At 45.5% G+C, this 17,014-nt stretch overlaps 1 protein-coding gene across 2 annotated transcripts in view; it reads right to left on the bottom strand.

Moving 5' to 3' along the window:
* Window positions 1-2,870: 2,870 nt before the first annotated feature.
* Window positions 2,871-17,014, bottom strand: part of LOC147152454 (tripartite motif-containing protein 54-like) — a 43,543-nt gene continuing 29,399 nt past the window's right edge. For both annotated transcript variants that reach the window (XM_086042494.1, XM_086042505.1), the window contains 4 exons: window positions 8,992-9,014; window positions 8,763-8,887; window positions 8,368-8,606; window positions 2,871-3,699 (listed from right to left, as the gene is read on the bottom strand). In XM_086042494.1, coding sequence (XP_085898620.1) covers window positions 3,613-3,699; window positions 8,368-8,606; window positions 8,763-8,887; window positions 8,992-9,014 — 474 coding nt within the window. In that variant the 3' untranslated portion in view covers window positions 2,871-3,612. The remainder of the gene's footprint in view (window positions 3,700-8,367; window positions 8,607-8,762; window positions 8,888-8,991; window positions 9,015-17,014) is intronic.

Here is a 17,014-nt window from a genome sequence, read left to right as displayed (position 1 = left end):
GGGGAGGGGCTCTACTTCCGCACTACAAAATTACATCATCAAAGGGGTGGGATTTAAACCTGATATGATGTCATAAAGAGGCATCGTTAAGGCGGGACTTCCTGCGTGACGTCACACCTATCAAAAGTTTGACGAAAGGAGAATATTCTTATTTTCAGGTGAACACAACTGCTACTTGGTGCCGTATCCCGGTACCTGTAACACAGGGGTAAAAGGCAGCTGAAGCGGTCGACCCCACGAGACAACGCTGGCAAAATGCCGCTTACCCAGACCGACAGTCCGCAGGTTTTTAGCAAGGCAAAGAGGGCATGAAAATCTGTCTTCGTCTGCTCCGACTGTCGGCGTGCTGTCTCATTCGTCCCCACGTGAACAATGAGCCGGGTTATGGATAGTGGAAGAGAGTCGAGTAAATCGGGAAGAATGTTCACTATGTCCATAACTTTTGTTCCGGGAAAAAAGCGGGTGATTGTGCCGAGATAGTGAGTGTGTCTAATAACGCTGTCCCCGACTATAAAAGTGGTTGATGGGTGAGATGAAGAGGGAACGCCAGGGGACTCACAGGCGGTGGGAGATTCCCGACCACGTCGTCCAGGATAGCGCCGTCGAGGCCGAACGGCGGCCGAGGATGGCGGTGGTGAGTCTCGCCGTTGGTGTCGGCCACTCGTGTATTGCGACGCTGCGTCTTTGAGTAGCCTGACCCGCGAGTGGGTGGCCGGGCCGCAGGCGGACGAGCCCGCTCCGGGGTTCCCGGTCGAGATCGTTGCTGTGGGCAGCGGGGAATCCGAGGGAGCCCCTGGGAGCACAGCCCCAGCGTCAGAAACAGCAGCAGATGTCTCCTGCCGGAGTGCAGCGATGGGAGCAGGGGAGTCGCTCGCCAGGACGGCAAATTCCCCAGGACCAGTTGGGGGGCGGTGGGGTGACCCCCGCCCCTCCGGCCGCGGGACACCACCTCGACCCAGGTGTCACTCTGCAGCAGTGTCGAGCAGAATGGCCCCGGGCAGGCAACCGGGTCCCACTTCACCGTGTCCGAAAGGCCAGCTGCCTCAGCCGTCGTTGTCGCTGTCAGGATCTCACGAGCATACCTCCTCATAACCACGGCGGAGAGTTCGGGGAAACGGGTCGCGAAACAAGAAATGACCGATTCCTTTTCCTGGAGTTCCTCTGACAGCCGACGAATATTGCTTCTGAGGTCAGAGATTGTTTTATTTGCCTTTTCCAAGAGGCTATTGTGGTCATCGCTGTCGTCTATAGTCATTTTAATTAACTAGCCCCAAGCTAGGCTGTTGCCGACGTATGCTAGTTGTATTCGGTGTCTGGGTGACAAACATAGGCCAAGAAATAAATTCTAAAGCGTCACGCCAACAGCAGGTGCGCACGTCACCGAAGGACCATGATACAATCTTGCAACCCGATCACATCTGGTACCCACACCGGTCCGATGACTTTAAACGGGTTTATGTCTACCAATAAAAATAAATAAATAAATAAAATAAAATTCCCCGGTGTGTTTAGTTTCCACTTTAACAGCCTTCAAATTATATGATGTGAAGAGGAAACGTCTAGCCAAAATTAAAAGTACATTTCAGAGCCTGACTTTTTTTTAAAAAACTTTTATTTGAATACATTTTTGAATGAGTACTTCAGTATTGAATCTCCGTTATCAACTGCATTTCAACAACTTGTTGTTTGTTCATTCTTGACTTCTGTGCATGTTTTTTATGTAGCATTCTTTAATTATTCTGTGTTTGCCATGTCATTGGAAATGTGAAATGGTTCTCAGCTGACCTACCTGGTCAAATACATAAAGAACACGTGAGTGATATGCTGTTAGTTTCAGTGCTTAGCTGGCTTTCAGATGATACAAACCTTTAGAAAATAGGACGAGGATTAAGAAAGTTACGAACGTTTTGGGACCATCTTTCTCACACTTTTTTTCTCCTAAAATGTCTATTTAACAGTCTGTCAAAGATTCAAATGATTGCAGCACACACTCATAAACAACAAACAAAAGACTAAATCACCAAAATGAAAAAAGATTAAAAAACATACATGCCATTGTTCACAGATAAAAATTTAATTAAAAAAAAAATTAAAGCTATAAAAATGGGAACACAATTTCGAAGTTGCGAGAGCGTTCATATTTCTAGCAGCAGATATTGAACGCAAATACAGATCTTTTTTTCTTTCTGAAAGACTCAAATAATATATTCTATCCGTGCAAATTTACATTAGTGACAGTAGAACTTTGCAAAAAATCTAAGATGAACCCAATTAGCGAGGGCAACATCTCTCAGGGCAGCCATTTGACCGATCTCTCACAATTGCCTTCTGTCTGCTCTTTGTGTAGAAATATTGTAGTTTGTTAATCCCTTCGATCTGAAAAATAAAAAAAAACTTATATGCAAATAAAAATTTAATTTAGAGCAGATATTAACATTAGTAATAAAACAGCTGTGGAAATTCATGTCAAATTTATACTATATGAGGACTTTTAAAAAAAAAAAAACATTTTTAATAGATATAATTAGTGGCTGCCATTTTTTCTGGAATTTTGTCCAGAAACATGGAATGATCCCTTCACACGCCTCTAAAATCCTGCATAAATAAATTCACAATCGATTACTAAATTACATGACCTTCTATTGCTTACACTGCTCTAATCACGAATAATGTTCCGTTTGCGCTTTTTGAGTGGAGTCTCTCTTTTTTTTTTTAATTTAGGGAAAGTGACACTGTTTGAGGGCGGCACGGTGGTCGACTGGTTAGCACGTCCGCGTCACAGTCCAGAGGTCGTGGGTTCGATCCCGGCTCCGGCCTCCCTGTGTGGAGTTTGCATGTTCTCCCCGTGCCTGCGTAGGTTATCTCCGGGTTCTACGGTTTCCTCCCACATTCCATTGGTAGGTTGAATGGACACTCTAAATTGCCCCTAGGTGTGATTGTGAGTGTGTGTGATTGTTTGTCTCTGTGTGCCCTGCGATTGGCTGGCAACCAGTTCAGGGTGTCCGACGCCTACTGCCCGAAGACAGCTGGGATAGGCTCCAGCACGCCCGCGACCCTTGTGAGGACAAGCGGTGTAGATAATGGATGGACACTGTTTGAAATATCCCGGTAACATCACAGCTTGGCTGCTTAATAACATAATAGTGATTTTGAACATTTCTATGCATTTGTGATTAGGCCCAAAGCATGTTTTGCTTTGTATATTTTTGTTTATTATTCCTCCAATCACTAAAGGCCGGTGTTTGATTGTGTAATGACCTGATCCGAATTGCGGGTGGTGGCCAGATAGGTTAAATTTGGGGTTTCCTGAGGTGACAGGTATCACTCATTAGGAGGAAGCAAACAAATTTTCAACAAGCATGACTTATACTTGTGCGTTTTTGTTGTGGATTTTGGTTTGAACAAGTGTGACTTGACAAGAAATTAAATGTCAATCGTTTCTTTATTCTGATGAGCATTCTGTTGTTTTCCATTTTTCCGACGAGTAGGCTACAAAAGCCAAAATTGAACTAATCAGTGATCAAAAGTGTTGTGGACAAAGTGGTCGTGGCCAAGTCCCTACACATAGCATATTCCATGACAATGACGACGGATATGCGTCTCCTGCTGACGCTATGTGGAAATGAAGCAGGCCACGCAAGACCAAGCCTTCTGCAGGAGCACCAGGAAGGCCACCAGGTAGAAGAGCACAATGACAGCCTGCATTTGAACAAAGAGGAGGAAGAGGGAAAATGTGAGGGAAAGAGGCCAAGTGAAAAGCAGGTTTGGACAGGGAAAGGAGACAGACAGGGAGACAAAAAAAATGAGGAAGAGGAGTCAGAAGTGAGGACGTATGTTTCATGGAGCAGAAGATATGATGACTACCGATAGTTCATCATTGTAAGTCCAACTTCAATAGCGTCTCATCACTAAGCTTTATTGGTAGCCAAGAGTGCATCCAACTTGGCATGTGAGGGCCACAGATGTAAGATATGACAAAACTAGCCAAAAGTAATTAGTGTTACTTACAAACATGGCATACGGCAATAATATAACTTCAAATAACAATAACAGATATCTATAAATTCAAATTTGGAATAAGTCAAATTTCAAATATCACACACAAGCCCATCAAACAAGCTTGCAACATTGACTCACAACCAGCAACCAATGGCATGTCTCGTTAAGTACCCAGCCATAGAAAACATAGTGCATGTGCTGTTAGCTAACACGAGTACATTACTCGGTATTACACATAGAAATAAATGAAACTCAACATTTGGCTGAAGTCTAGTTAAGTCACACCCTCGACAACCCTTTTATACATTTTCAGCTTATCTCAATATCATGCACAGCTCTAAACCAAGGCTAGTATGGGCTACAGCCCCGTCAGAAATCTGTCTAGCCCCCCTTCAGGACCCCCCCAGCAATATATTAATTTATTTATATATTTATTTAAGATTTAAAAAGTTTTAAAGTTCACAAGTAGCTATTCTGTTCCAATGCAGTTCCTGTTTTTGTGTTTGCTGCTGATGTACCCCATGGCATGTATGTTTTGTGAGGGCAGGGAGGGGCGGGTGAGTCTTTCAGTTACTTGCGCATTAAGAACACGTTCGGAAATATCCATGTTCACTTCGACTTCGGAAAATTTAGAGCATTGCTCAAATTTGTTGTTCGTCAGAGTGCACCAAAAAGGGCGCTATGCACTAGGCACGCTTAGGGTTGGACATCGTTTGAATTTGGACGATTCCGGTCCCGATTCTTTGATGTGATTCCAGTTCCTAACGATTATTGATTCCAATTCTTAACAACAAAACAAAGGAGTTCTTTTTGGACAAATCGCATGAACTTCTGTTCTTTAATCTCATTATCTTTTTACTGTGTGTGAACTTTACTATGAATTACTCAAGGGGCTATTTGTAACCAGTATATTTATTTTTAATATATTTTTGTATTATTTTTCTATAGAGATGTATTTTTGAGAAACTCAATAAAATAAAATAATGCAGCAGTTACTGAAAGCATGCTACTAAACACCAATTGATTGGCTAACCTAATGTTTTTCTTCAGAAAAAAAAAAAATACAGTATGTATGACACACACAATGCTATCTTAAGGGCAAGCAAGGAAAATGTATCTAATCGAAGCAGTCTATGGAACCATGTATATATGTATGCATTTGCTGTATATCGGAGCTGTGCATTTTACAAAAAAATTGCAGTCTAATTATTGCCTTCCCCCGTCCGTTTATCCACCATTTTGTCCGGCCGGATCAAATAGTAGTGAGGACTGAGCAATCCCGAATAAAAACGGGAAAACAGCAATTTGGTGCAGACGTACAAGAGTGCTTTGTGTATTTGGATGATGTCCTCGTCTACGGTGAGTCCTTCCAGACCGCACTGGATTCTCTGAGGCTGGTGCTGCATAGAATTGCTGCGGCCGGACTGAAACTGCACCCAGAAAACTGCCACTTTATGTGGCGAGAGGTGAAGTTCCTGGGTCACAGAGTGAATGGAGAGGGCATCAGCACACTGGAGGAGAAGGTCAGCGCCATCAAAGACTGGCCAGTCCCAAGAGATCCGAAGCAGCTTAAGAGCTTTTTTGGGGCTTGCCTCATATTACAGACGGATCGTGAAAGGATTTTCTTGTATCGGGGAGCCCTTGTTCCGGCTTCTTTAGGACAACCAACCCTTTTTGTGGACGCAGGAATGTCAGGAGGCATTTTCCAGCCTGAAAAATGCCCTCATCATCCCGGCGTCCACCTGCTGTTGGCGGCTGCAGCTACTGCGACCGGCGGGAGGCCAGGGAGTTGGATCTGTGTGGGGAGGCGACTGCTGCTGGACCATCGTGCTGCATCTTGGAGGCTGTGATGTTGCGGAGTGGCCTGTCAAGCAGGAAGAGGATTGTGATCTCAACCCCGTGCGACAGTGGGTCCAGAGTGGCAGGAGGCCACCCTGGGAAGGAGTGATGGGACTCTCCGTTGGCATCAAAGGCTTTTGGAGCAAGTTTGCTGTCTTGCGCATGAAGGATAGCGTGCTGCAGCATGCGTGGAAGGACCCAGCGACCGGGGAGGAGAGGTGGCAGGTGGTGGTGCCCTGAGCTCTTAGAGAGTCGGTACTGAGAGCATGCCACGGGGGCACCGGTACCGGACACTTTGGCAGCACCAAGACACTCCGACGGATGCGCTAAGGGTTTTACTGGGGCCAGCATCGACGGGATGTGGAGGACTTTTGTCGGCGGTGTGACGAGTGTGCGGCCTACAAGGGGCCTCAAGACCAATCGCACGCACCGCTTCAGCAACAGAAGGTTGGGGCGCCCATGGAGTGGGTTTCTGTGGACATTATGGGTCCTTTTCCCATGACGGACAGAGGGAACTGTTATGTGCTGTGTGCAATGGACTATTTCACAAAGTGGCCCGAGGCATACGCACTGCCAGATCAGGAGGCGGAGACAGTGGCGGATGCACTGGGAGGGCATGTTCTGCCGGTTTGGGACTGCAGATACACTCCATAGTGATCAAGGCCCAAATTTTGAGTCCAAAGTTTTTGCTGTTCTTTGTGAACGCTTGAACATGCAGAAGACGCGAGAACCACCCCTTTGCATCCGCAGTGACGGTCTAGTAGAACGTTTTAACCGCACCATGCAGCAGCAGCTTGCCATCCTCACCTCCGAGCACCAACGTGATTGGGACCAGCAATTCCACTCGTGTCAAAAGTTACACAAGCTGTACTCCTGCTCTGCTGATGCTTGGCTGGCAAAGATGGCATTTGGGAGACCACCGGGCAGCCCCTAGGATCGGCCGGGGTTGGAGTATGCCCGGAGACTGCAGGATCGATTGGAGGCAGCGGATGCGTTTGCCTGGGACCAGCTAGAGAAAGCCAGTGCGCGTCAGAAGCGTACCTACAATGTGCGGAGCAAGGGACAGAACTTTGAGGTCGACGATCTGGTTTGGGTGTATACACCAAAAAGGGCAAGAAGTGTGCCCTAAGTTAGACAGTCATTGGGACGGGCCGTGTAGGGTACTTGAGCGGGTGGGCGAGGTAGTGTATCGGGTGGCAGTTCCCCCCCAGGGGGAGGGTTGCCCTACATCGGGTCAGGTTGGCTCCGTAGTGGTGTTACAATATTTGAGGCCGGGTTTGCTTCACCTGCCATTTCAGGATGAGAGGTGGATCCATGTTCCCCAGATCCCACTTATGTTGTCGCTGTTCCACCGGCTGGAGGCGGAAATGGCACGGGCCCGGGCCGACCCCAGAGACAGAGGCGTTTGGCACTCTAGGCGCAGTGCCTAGAGGGCTTTTTTGTTGACCCCTCGGGGTGAGGGGTTTCGTAAAGGGGAGGGCAGTGTAATATCTATTATTTGTTTTGTGCATGTGAGGGCTGGGCCTGTGAGTAGCGAGTGACATCATAGAGAGGGGACGAGCCAGGTTGGAAGGGAAGTTGGGCTCAAGGAGGCAGTTGTATGATTGAGCACATGGGCGTGAGTTGTGGCCACCACCAACTCATGAGTGAATGTGTTCTGTTTTTGTTACGTTCTGTTATTAAAGCAGCAAAGAGATTGCATCAGCGACTGCGTGTATCTTTGACCACACTGAAGGGCATTGTAATATGGTTGAATGGACAAAGTAAGAATGTGCATATGAAGTGCTGAAACTTTGCTGAATTTTACTGCTGACATCATTTTACATACAGACCTATTATATAAGTGCTGATCTTAAGCCCAAACAAGTGTCACTTTAAGAAAAAAAAATAAACCTAAAAACTTAAAAGACCTAGTAACTCCCTTGCCAGGGATCATTGGTTTCCAAAACTAAAACAGATAAGCAGTCTCGGCCCTCCGTCTAGCCATGATGGTGACTCTGTATCGGTCTGTCGTGGTAAAGAAGGAGCTGAGCTGAAAGGCAAAAACTTCAATTTACCGGTCGAACACCTCACCTATGGTCACAAGCTGTGGGTCATGACAAAAAGATAAAGGTCCCTCGCAAATGCAAGCAGCTGAAATGAGTTTCCTCCGCTGGGTGTCAGGACCCCTATTAGATTTGTTGAGAAGCTCAGTCATCTGGGAGCGAGAGGGTCTCAGAGTAGAGCCGCAGCTACACCGCATTGAGAGGGTTCAGAATAGGTGGTTCAGGTATCTCATTAGGTGAGGTGTTCCGGACAAGTCCCACCGGGAGGAGGCCCTAGGGACGACCCAGGACATGCTGTCTCTTGGTTGATTAAAAAGCCATGGGATACCCCAGAAGAGCTGGATAAAGAGGCTGGGGAGAGTGGAGTCTAGATTCCCCTGCTTCAGCTGCTGTCCCCACAACCCGCCCCAGATAAGCTGTTCTGGAGCTATCCAGAACCAGAACAAAACCATGATAAGCCTGTGCATGTTTGACGAGTATGTACCTGTTGTGTGTCTATTTGATCTGCCATTACTCCCTGAGAAGCAGAAAGTTCCTTTGCTTCTCCTCCCGCCTCTTCTTTCATTGGGAGTTGCTCCTCCTCACAATCCATGTCCTGGATGGAGCTTTCTGAAAGTGTTAATGGTGGTTCTGAGTGCCAATGCGGTGCTCCCGTGGGCTCATCTTCAGTCTCTGAAGGTCCTGTAGTTTCTGTATTCTGTGTTGGTTTTGGACAATCTTCAACTGGAAAAGAGAAAAAATCTAATAGTGCTAGATGGAGCAGATGTCCTTTGAATATCAATAGTGTTCTTGTTCTATCATGGGATCGTCAGGTTACTCAGACATCTTGAACCAGCTATTCCCAAAAAAACGCAACAAAGTTATTGAATAATGACATACGTGTAATGAAGTCAATGGCAGCGATGGCCCACTCCTGATGGCTGAAGTTGCACCTGTATTGTCTCAACTTGTTGTCACTGGGTCTGACTGTCTCAGTCAAATTGAAACTGGCAGCAGCTTTGACCCTGGGAGTGCAAAGATAGGGAGTGAGAGCAGGACTTACTGGCAAGTGTTTCAGTCAGGAAAATCATATCCGTTTTTGTTGACGAAACCAGTCATTGTGACTAACCTTGTGATCAACTCTTTGGAATTCTGTGCAATGGAAGAAAGAAACAGAGCTGGTTAATTCATTTTTCCACTTGTAGGACAGCTGAGACTGTTCAAATGTGACAATTTGGTAAGAAAGGAACTACCGGTAATTGTTTCCCTTGTTTTAAAATATAAGCAGTGTCCTGGAAAGGTATCCATGTTCAATGGATTTGTGAATTGTGTTTTAATTCATATCCAAACACACACACAAACATATTTCAAATTCAGGCTTCATTTTTTGCATTCCCTGGCACGTTTTATGCATGTCACAAAAATAAAATAGCTTAGTGTTGAGCACTAACCCAGTCTGTGTAGTCTATGCGACAATTCTCACCTTGGGCTGCCACAAACAATTATTTTGCTAGTCGACTAGTCACCGATAGCAGTAGCAATTAGTCAACTAATCGGATGATATGTAAATCAAAGCATATCGCACCAGCAAGCAGCTATATTCATCCATTTTTACTTGTAGCTTGCAGCCTGAATTCTTTAAGGTATTTATAAAGTTAAGATGATCAAACATTCAACTTTGATTAAACTTTGCAGCTTGTACCCGCATTCTTGACATGTTTATAAATGATGGGGTAACAAAGTGAAGCCAAAACAGTAGCCTTACCATTTTTACAGTAGCTGTAAATGTCTAGTGTATTTCAAAATAGAACCAAAAACTACTGTAGGGGACAGCAGGGTAATTTGTGCCAAGGGGCAAGTAGTTGGTCATGTGACCAAATATTTTTGAAGAGGCATCCATTTTGCTCATCCTGCAAAGAAGGGGTACACATGGCTTGATAGGTAAGCACATTTAAGTTCAAAAACATTTTTTTACCCTCCAAAGTGAAATTTCTATTATGTTTTTTTAATTGCTGTGTTTGAACAATTATAGAAAACTTTGAAAACAGTTCACACGTTTTAATGGTTTAGTAAGCTACATCACGAGTCCATACAGTTAGCATGATACTAGCTCAAAGCAGCTGAGAGATGCATTTCTTTAGAAATGGAGGGCTTAGGGCACCTATGTCAAAGTCAAGGCCCGCGGGCCACATCCGGCCCGCGAGAAGGTTTTCTACGGCCCCTGGGATGATATTGCTTTATTATTAGATCCGGCCCGCAGCAAGCCGGTAGCAGATCTGATCGGGTCCTTCGCGCCTGCCGAAGACGTCACGCTTTAAAATATATTGTAGCAACTTCAAAGAACATGCCATCAGACATAGTTTGATTATCATGTTTTTATTAGTCCAACCGGCTAATAAGCTGACACCAATACAGTACAACAATCGTTCAGTCAAACACACGACAACCGTTCAGTAAAAAAAGAGCAACGGGTCTCCTGTTCGCCCTCCGCTACTCTCCGCATGCCCTCCAATCCAGCGAGCCCCACGATGCATTCATTAACCTCGGAAACAAAACAACTTGACAAGATACAAATTCGACCACAAGACAGATAACCCAATTCGTTACACTATTTCTGTAATATATTTCTTTGCATTAATGTTCATCCCCCCCCCCACCCCCGTGGCTGTTCTACATGCTGAATGAAGACTTATTTTGGCTCATATGCTAACTATTATAGTGATGAAACGTGTGAATGTGTATTATATGTATTGTTTGGCTTATTCAGTTCTTAATACAGTGAATTGTATTGTTTAGGCATATTGTTAACAAATGGCTATGCATTGGATGATGTTGCTAGGTTATTCTTTGTCTGTGTTGTTGCAGACCACAATAAATAGACGTGTCAAGTGGAATACGGGCCTGTGTTTTATGACAGGATCACCCACATTCATACCTTGCCACTCTAAAATAGGGTCAGCTGGAGACATCATACCAATCATATGATCCCCTTCGTTTTACTTCACATTATGTACAGTTCATACAATCTTGCAGCCTGAGTCAACCAGAAAATTGTTTCCTGTTTGGCAGGAGAAACGCAAACGGAAGTGACATATGAGCTGCCTCGCAAAAGTAGCAGTAATATACTTTATTTTATTTTTTATTTAGTAACTCCGAAGATAAAAACACAACAGCCAGGGGGGTAACAAACATAGACGCAAAGAAATATATTACAAATATATAAAGTGTGACATCATCAGCAGGCGTGAAGGACCCGATCAAATCTGGACATTTAAAAAAATTTCAATGAACATTCTATAAGTCTGGCCCTTGGTTTGTCGCAACATTTTGTATTTGGCCCTCCGTCCATTTGACTTTGACACCCCTGGCTTAGGGTAATTTGGGCCACAGGACCTGGGTCAAGTTGTGCCAATAGGATAACTTCCCCAACTGGTGATTATTTATTATACACTATATTACTTTATTGTATTTCATTGTTTTTGTATATTGTACTTTTTCGCCATTCTTAATTTTATACCCAAATCCATCATGCCACGCAGATACAAAAGGAAGACAAACAGGGTTTCTACTCCTCTTGAGGAGTTGGAAAGAGCAGTGAAAGTGGTGCAACAGGGGAAGACCTTACATCAGGTTAGAAAGGAGATGAAGATCTGCAGTATGACCAGAAAAAGATATATGAGTAAGAAAAAAAAGAGGCTTTGTGGTACAGCTAGAAGAGAGCACAAGTTCACATTCTCCTGCAGCATTGACAAGTGGAATGTGCAGTAGTAGGCCGAATCTGTGAAGATATTCAAACCACTTTTTCAAACCACAAGCTAGATTTTTCATACTGTTTATTTAAGATCCAAAGTGATTGCTTCCAGGGATGCACAACATCCTCAACTATATGTACATGTTTTAGTTGGAGGCATTCCTGTGATCCCCTTGCGTAAAAGGCATTTAAGTAAAAATTGGCACTACATACCCCACTGTCCCCTATACACTAGTGCATAGTCCACTTGCACTATGAATACTGTAGCTCAGTAGTGTTGTGTAAAGGTTAATCTAACCTATTACGTGGATCGATGTTGATGTCTCAGCCAATGGGATGGCTGGTTAGAGGGAGGTCCCGTAACACCACAACATGGTGTCAGAATGAAACCCGTTATAGTCGTGGGAGTGATACGCCTCCAAGAGGTGAATTATCCGGACCAGACGAGCGGGAGACTACGTTAGCGCTTGAGTCTAACGATGGCTCGCTAACGCCCGTCGAGAAAGCAAAGAGGAGAGTGGACTCAGCCGAAGTTGCGTCGGGGTGACGTAAACAGGCAACCAGGCAGCAGGTAAAGCCAAAAAGAAGAAAACAAACCAAGGAGCAGTTCAAATAATAATACAGAGAGAAAAAAAATGCAAGGCAACCCTCCAGCACTAGCAAGCAGTGTCCAACTAGTGCCACCTGGTAACTTTGACTTCAGCAATGCAAATGAATGGCCAAAGTGGATTCGACGTTTTGAACGTTTCAGGATAGCATCAAGTCTGGATAAACAGTCTGAAGTGTACCAAGTTAACACACTGATGTATACTCTAGGGGATGAAGCTGAAGATATACTGAGTGTTCTGCCTTTAAGCAGTGATCAGAAATGAAATATGTCATGTCATGTCATCTTCCAAACCGCTTATCCTATATAGGGTCGCGGGGAGTTGCTGGAGCCTATCCCAGCCGTCAATGGGCGAAGGCAGACTACACCCCGAACTGGTCGCCAGCCAGTCGCAGGGCACACATAGACACTGTCACTGAGCGGGAATCGATCCCACGCTGCCCGCACACAACTCAGGCGTGTGTACCACTACACTATCAGCGGACTAGAGAAATGAAATATACAGATGTGAAACAAGCTTTTGAGAACCATTGCGTGAGCAAGAAAAATGTCATTTTTGAGCATGCACGATTTAATAGACGAAATCAAGAACCAAAAGAAAGTGCGAAATCGTTCATCACTGCTGTGCATAGCCTCGCGGAACACTGTGCATTTGGAGCACTAAGAGAGGAGCTTATTAGTCTGCAAGATGCAAAGTTGTCTGAGTCATTACAGATGGATCCTGATCTCACATTGGAAAAGACAATAACCAGAGTACGCCACAGTGAAGAAATAAAGAGGCAGCAACCAGTACTGCGTGACAATATGAATGAGAGGCAGTCTGAAAACTTAGAGGTTATGTCGGCAAGACCCAAAACCCAGTATGTTCCAAAAGGAGGACACAAGAACAGCACACATATTAACGAGGAAATACGGACAAAGCCACATGCTGCGGAAAATGTGGAAATACAACAGACCACAAGTGGAAAGACTGCTCCGCTAAAGTTGCAGAATGCCACAAATGTAAAAGGAAAGGACATTTTGCCTGGTCAGCTGGCGGCATCCATGACATCATAGATGATTCTACAGAGGGTGACTTTGACCTCACCTTTCTTGGAGAGATGATTATCGACATGAACAGTGTTGAAAATGAATGGACAGTACATCTGGAATTAAATGGAGGGACAAGAGAGTTTAAATTAGACACTGGTGCAGGAGTCAAAGCTATTCCGTTTCACCACTACTCATCAGACAAACATGGGACTTTGGGACCTCCTAAAATTCCACTGTATGGCCCGGACAGGCAGCCCTTGGAGGTAAAAGGGTTCTTTAGTGGAAAACTGAAGGTGAAGGTGTGCTGGTTAGAGAGAGGAGTCTAGTAAAGTTTCAAAGCAAGTCATTCCCTCTCTCGTTCTCATTATTTCCCGACACACACGAACATAACAAGTAGCGCCCCCCTACAAATTTGCAATGAAATTTCCCCAGTTGTATGTTTAACCAAGATCTAGGAAAAGAAAAAAAACAGGGCAAAGCCAACAAAAAAGTCTCTTGGAGCATATGCTAAACCTAACCGAAGTTGGCCCTTTTTAATCCATCCATCCATTATCTGTACCGCTTCTCCTCACAAGGGTCGCGGGGCGTGCTGGAGCCTATCCCAGCTGTCTTTGGGCAGTAGGCGGGGGACACCCTGAACTGGTTGCCAGCCAATCGCAGGGCACACAGAGACAAACATCCGCACTCACAATCACACCTAGGGCCAATTTGGAGTGTCCAATCAACTTACCATGCATGTTTTTGGAATGTGGGAGGAAACCGGAGTGCCCGGAGAAAACCCACGCAGGCACGGGGAGAACATGCAAACTCCACACAGGGAGGCCAGAGCCGGGATCGAACCCACGACCTCTGAACTGTGAGGCGGACGTGCTAACCAGTCGACCACCGTGCCGCCCCCTTTTTAATCTACTTTCAAATTTGGCCCCATTTTTGGCCTTTTATAGAGGTCATATTTTAACAAACTCCTCCTTGTGATTTTATCAGATCATCTCAAAAGTTAGGTGTCTCATCTAAAAGGTAACAAAGCACTTTACATACAACAAAAAAAATACCCATAACACAACGAGTGAAAGCAATAAATTTACATAAAACATTATATACAATAGACACCGGAAAGCAGCCAAAAAATGTGTCAGTCTCAGGTCGGCTCAAAAGCCAGAGAATAAAAATGTGTCTTCAACCGGGTTTTAAAAGTGGACAGGGAGGGGGCTTGCCTAACATCCAATGGAAGGTCGTTCCAAAGGGAAGGACCAGCAGCCGAAAAGGCTCGATCCCCTCTGAGGCTCCGCTTGGTCCTCGGCACCTGAGGCTGCAGGAAGGAGCGTAGGAGTGGAGGAGATAGGGAGGTATGCCGAGGTGAGGCCATTTAATGACTTATTAACAATTAGAAGCATCTTAAAATGAACCCTAAAATAAGATAAGATAAAATAAGAAGGCCATTATTGATCACACATTGGGGAAATGTTCAGCGTTACAGCAACAACGATATAGGTCACACAGGGACGGCGGCATAATGTAGCCGTAAATGTATGACATTAACAGCAAACATTCAGAATCCAACCTATGTAAATATACGCAGTAACCATGTGTATATACCCATGTATATACACACCAACATACATCTACATATAAAGTATGAAGAAACACTCATGTTAGCCTGTACACAGTACAGAGGAAAAAATACTGTAAGTGACAGTGCTGCAGTGCTGCAGTGAAATATACGGAACAGCATTGGATAAAAATAAAAATACATTAGTGGGGAATGTTGAGTATTGCACAATATACAATCAGGTGCAGGACTGCACAATTGCACTAATGTCCACCAGTGTTTGTAGAGACTACCCAATATTCTTGTTAAACAGTCTGACAGCAGCAGGCAAGAAGGAGCGGCGGAATCTCTCCTTTGCACAGCGAGGGTGTAACAGTCTGTCGCTGAAGGAGCTGTGGAGTGCTGTTAGAGTGCCCTGGAGGGGGTGGGCCGGGTTGTCCAGCATTGATGACAGTTTAGCCATCATCCTCCTGTCCCCTACTGAGTCCACCAAATCCAGGGAGCAGCCCAGGACAGAGCTGGCCCTCTTGACCAGTTTGTCCGGCCTCTTCTTGGCCCGGGCCGAGACGCCGCCCGCCCAGGAGACCACTCCCTGGAAAATGACAGATGCAACCACCAAGTTCCTGAGGAGTGTCCCCTGAACCCCAAAGGACCTCAGTCTCCTGAGTAGGAAGAGTCTGCTCTGACCCTTCCTATAGAGAGCGTCTGTGTTGTCGCTCCAGTCCAGTTTATTGTTCAGATGAACACCCAGGTACTTGTAAATTGAGACTCTCTCAACATCTGTTCCCCGGATATTCACAGTGTTGGCGCCTGCAGAAATCCACCACCATCTCTTTGGATTTCCCCACATTGATCAGGAAGTGGTTCTGCTGGCACCAGTCCACAAAACCCTGAGTAAGTTCTCTGTACTCCCGATCGTCTCCGTCTGTGATGAGGCTGACAATCGCAGAGTCGTCAGAGAACTTCTGCAGGTGACAGGTAGGGGTGTTGTAGTTGAAGTCCGAAGTGTAGAGGGTGAACAAGAAGAGAGCCAAGACAGCTCCCTGCGGCGCCCCCGTGCTGCAGAGGAGCACGTCAGACACACAGTCCTGTGTCCTCACATACTGTGGCCGGTTTGTGAGGTAATCCTGGATCCATGTGGTGAGGTGGTGGGCCACTCCCGCCTGCTCCAGCTTGTCTCCCAATAGGGTGGGCTGGATGGTGTTGAAAGCACTGGAGAAATCAAAGAACATGATCCTCACAGTGCTCCCCGCCTTCTCCAGGTGGGAGAATGAAGTGTGGAGGAGGTAGATGAGGGCATCATCCACGCTGATACCAGGCTGGTATGCAAACTGTAGTGGGTCCATTGAGGAGCTCACCAGGGGGGCGCAGGTGAACGAGGACCAGTCTCTCCAGGGTCTTTATCAGGTGAGACATCAGCGCCGCTGGTCTGAAGCTGTTGAGCTCCTTTAGGTGCATTACAGAAATCGAGCCGAGATGTAACAAAGGCATGGATTACTGTTTCTAAGTGCTGATGAGAAAGGAGGAGCTTTACCTTAGCCAGCTGTTTTAAGGTGAAAGAAGCTGGGCTTTACAACAGCGCTGATTTGCTGCTCCAATTTAAGATCACTGTCCATTTTAAAACCCAAGTTTGAGACTGTTGGCTTTAGATATGAAGCCAGGGGACCCAGGTCAACAGGGTGGGATGTAGAAGAGCCACTAGGACCGAACACCATAACTTCTGTTTTCTTTTCATTGAAATTTAAGAAGTGAATTTAGAGTCATCCAGGCTTTGATGTCCTCTACACAGGACAAAAGTAATCTTAAGGAGAAAGCTTTTTTTGCTCAGCGGGACATAGATTTGACAGTCATCCGCAGAGCAGTGGAAGGAAATACTGAGTTTTCGGAGGATGAAACCCATGGGCCACAAATACAACAAGAACAGCAATGACCCCAAAATTGAACCCTGTGGAATACCTTACAATAGAGGGGCAGAGCAGGACTCAGAGGAACCTAGGCTAACAGAAAACGTCCTGCCAGCTAAATAGAATCCAAACCACTCTAGAGTGATTCCACTAATGCCCAGTGGGTGTTGCAAACAAGTCAAAAGAATACTGTGGTCTACTATCGAATGCTGCAGTCAAATCAGACAAAACAAGACAATCATAGTCTCCAGTGTCATTTGCCAGGAGGATGTCATCAAAAACACGTAACGGGGCTGACTCTGTGCTATG

This window comes from Filicampus tigris, chromosome 1, assembly GCF_054856515.1.
Source record: "Filicampus tigris isolate MCC_2025a chromosome 1, RoL_Ftig_1.0, whole genome shotgun sequence".
Taxonomy (NCBI): Eukaryota; Metazoa; Chordata; class Actinopteri; order Syngnathiformes; family Syngnathidae; genus Filicampus; species Filicampus tigris.
The sequence above is the reverse complement of the archived record's forward strand: the minus strand, read 5'-3'. Positions and strand labels throughout refer to the sequence as shown.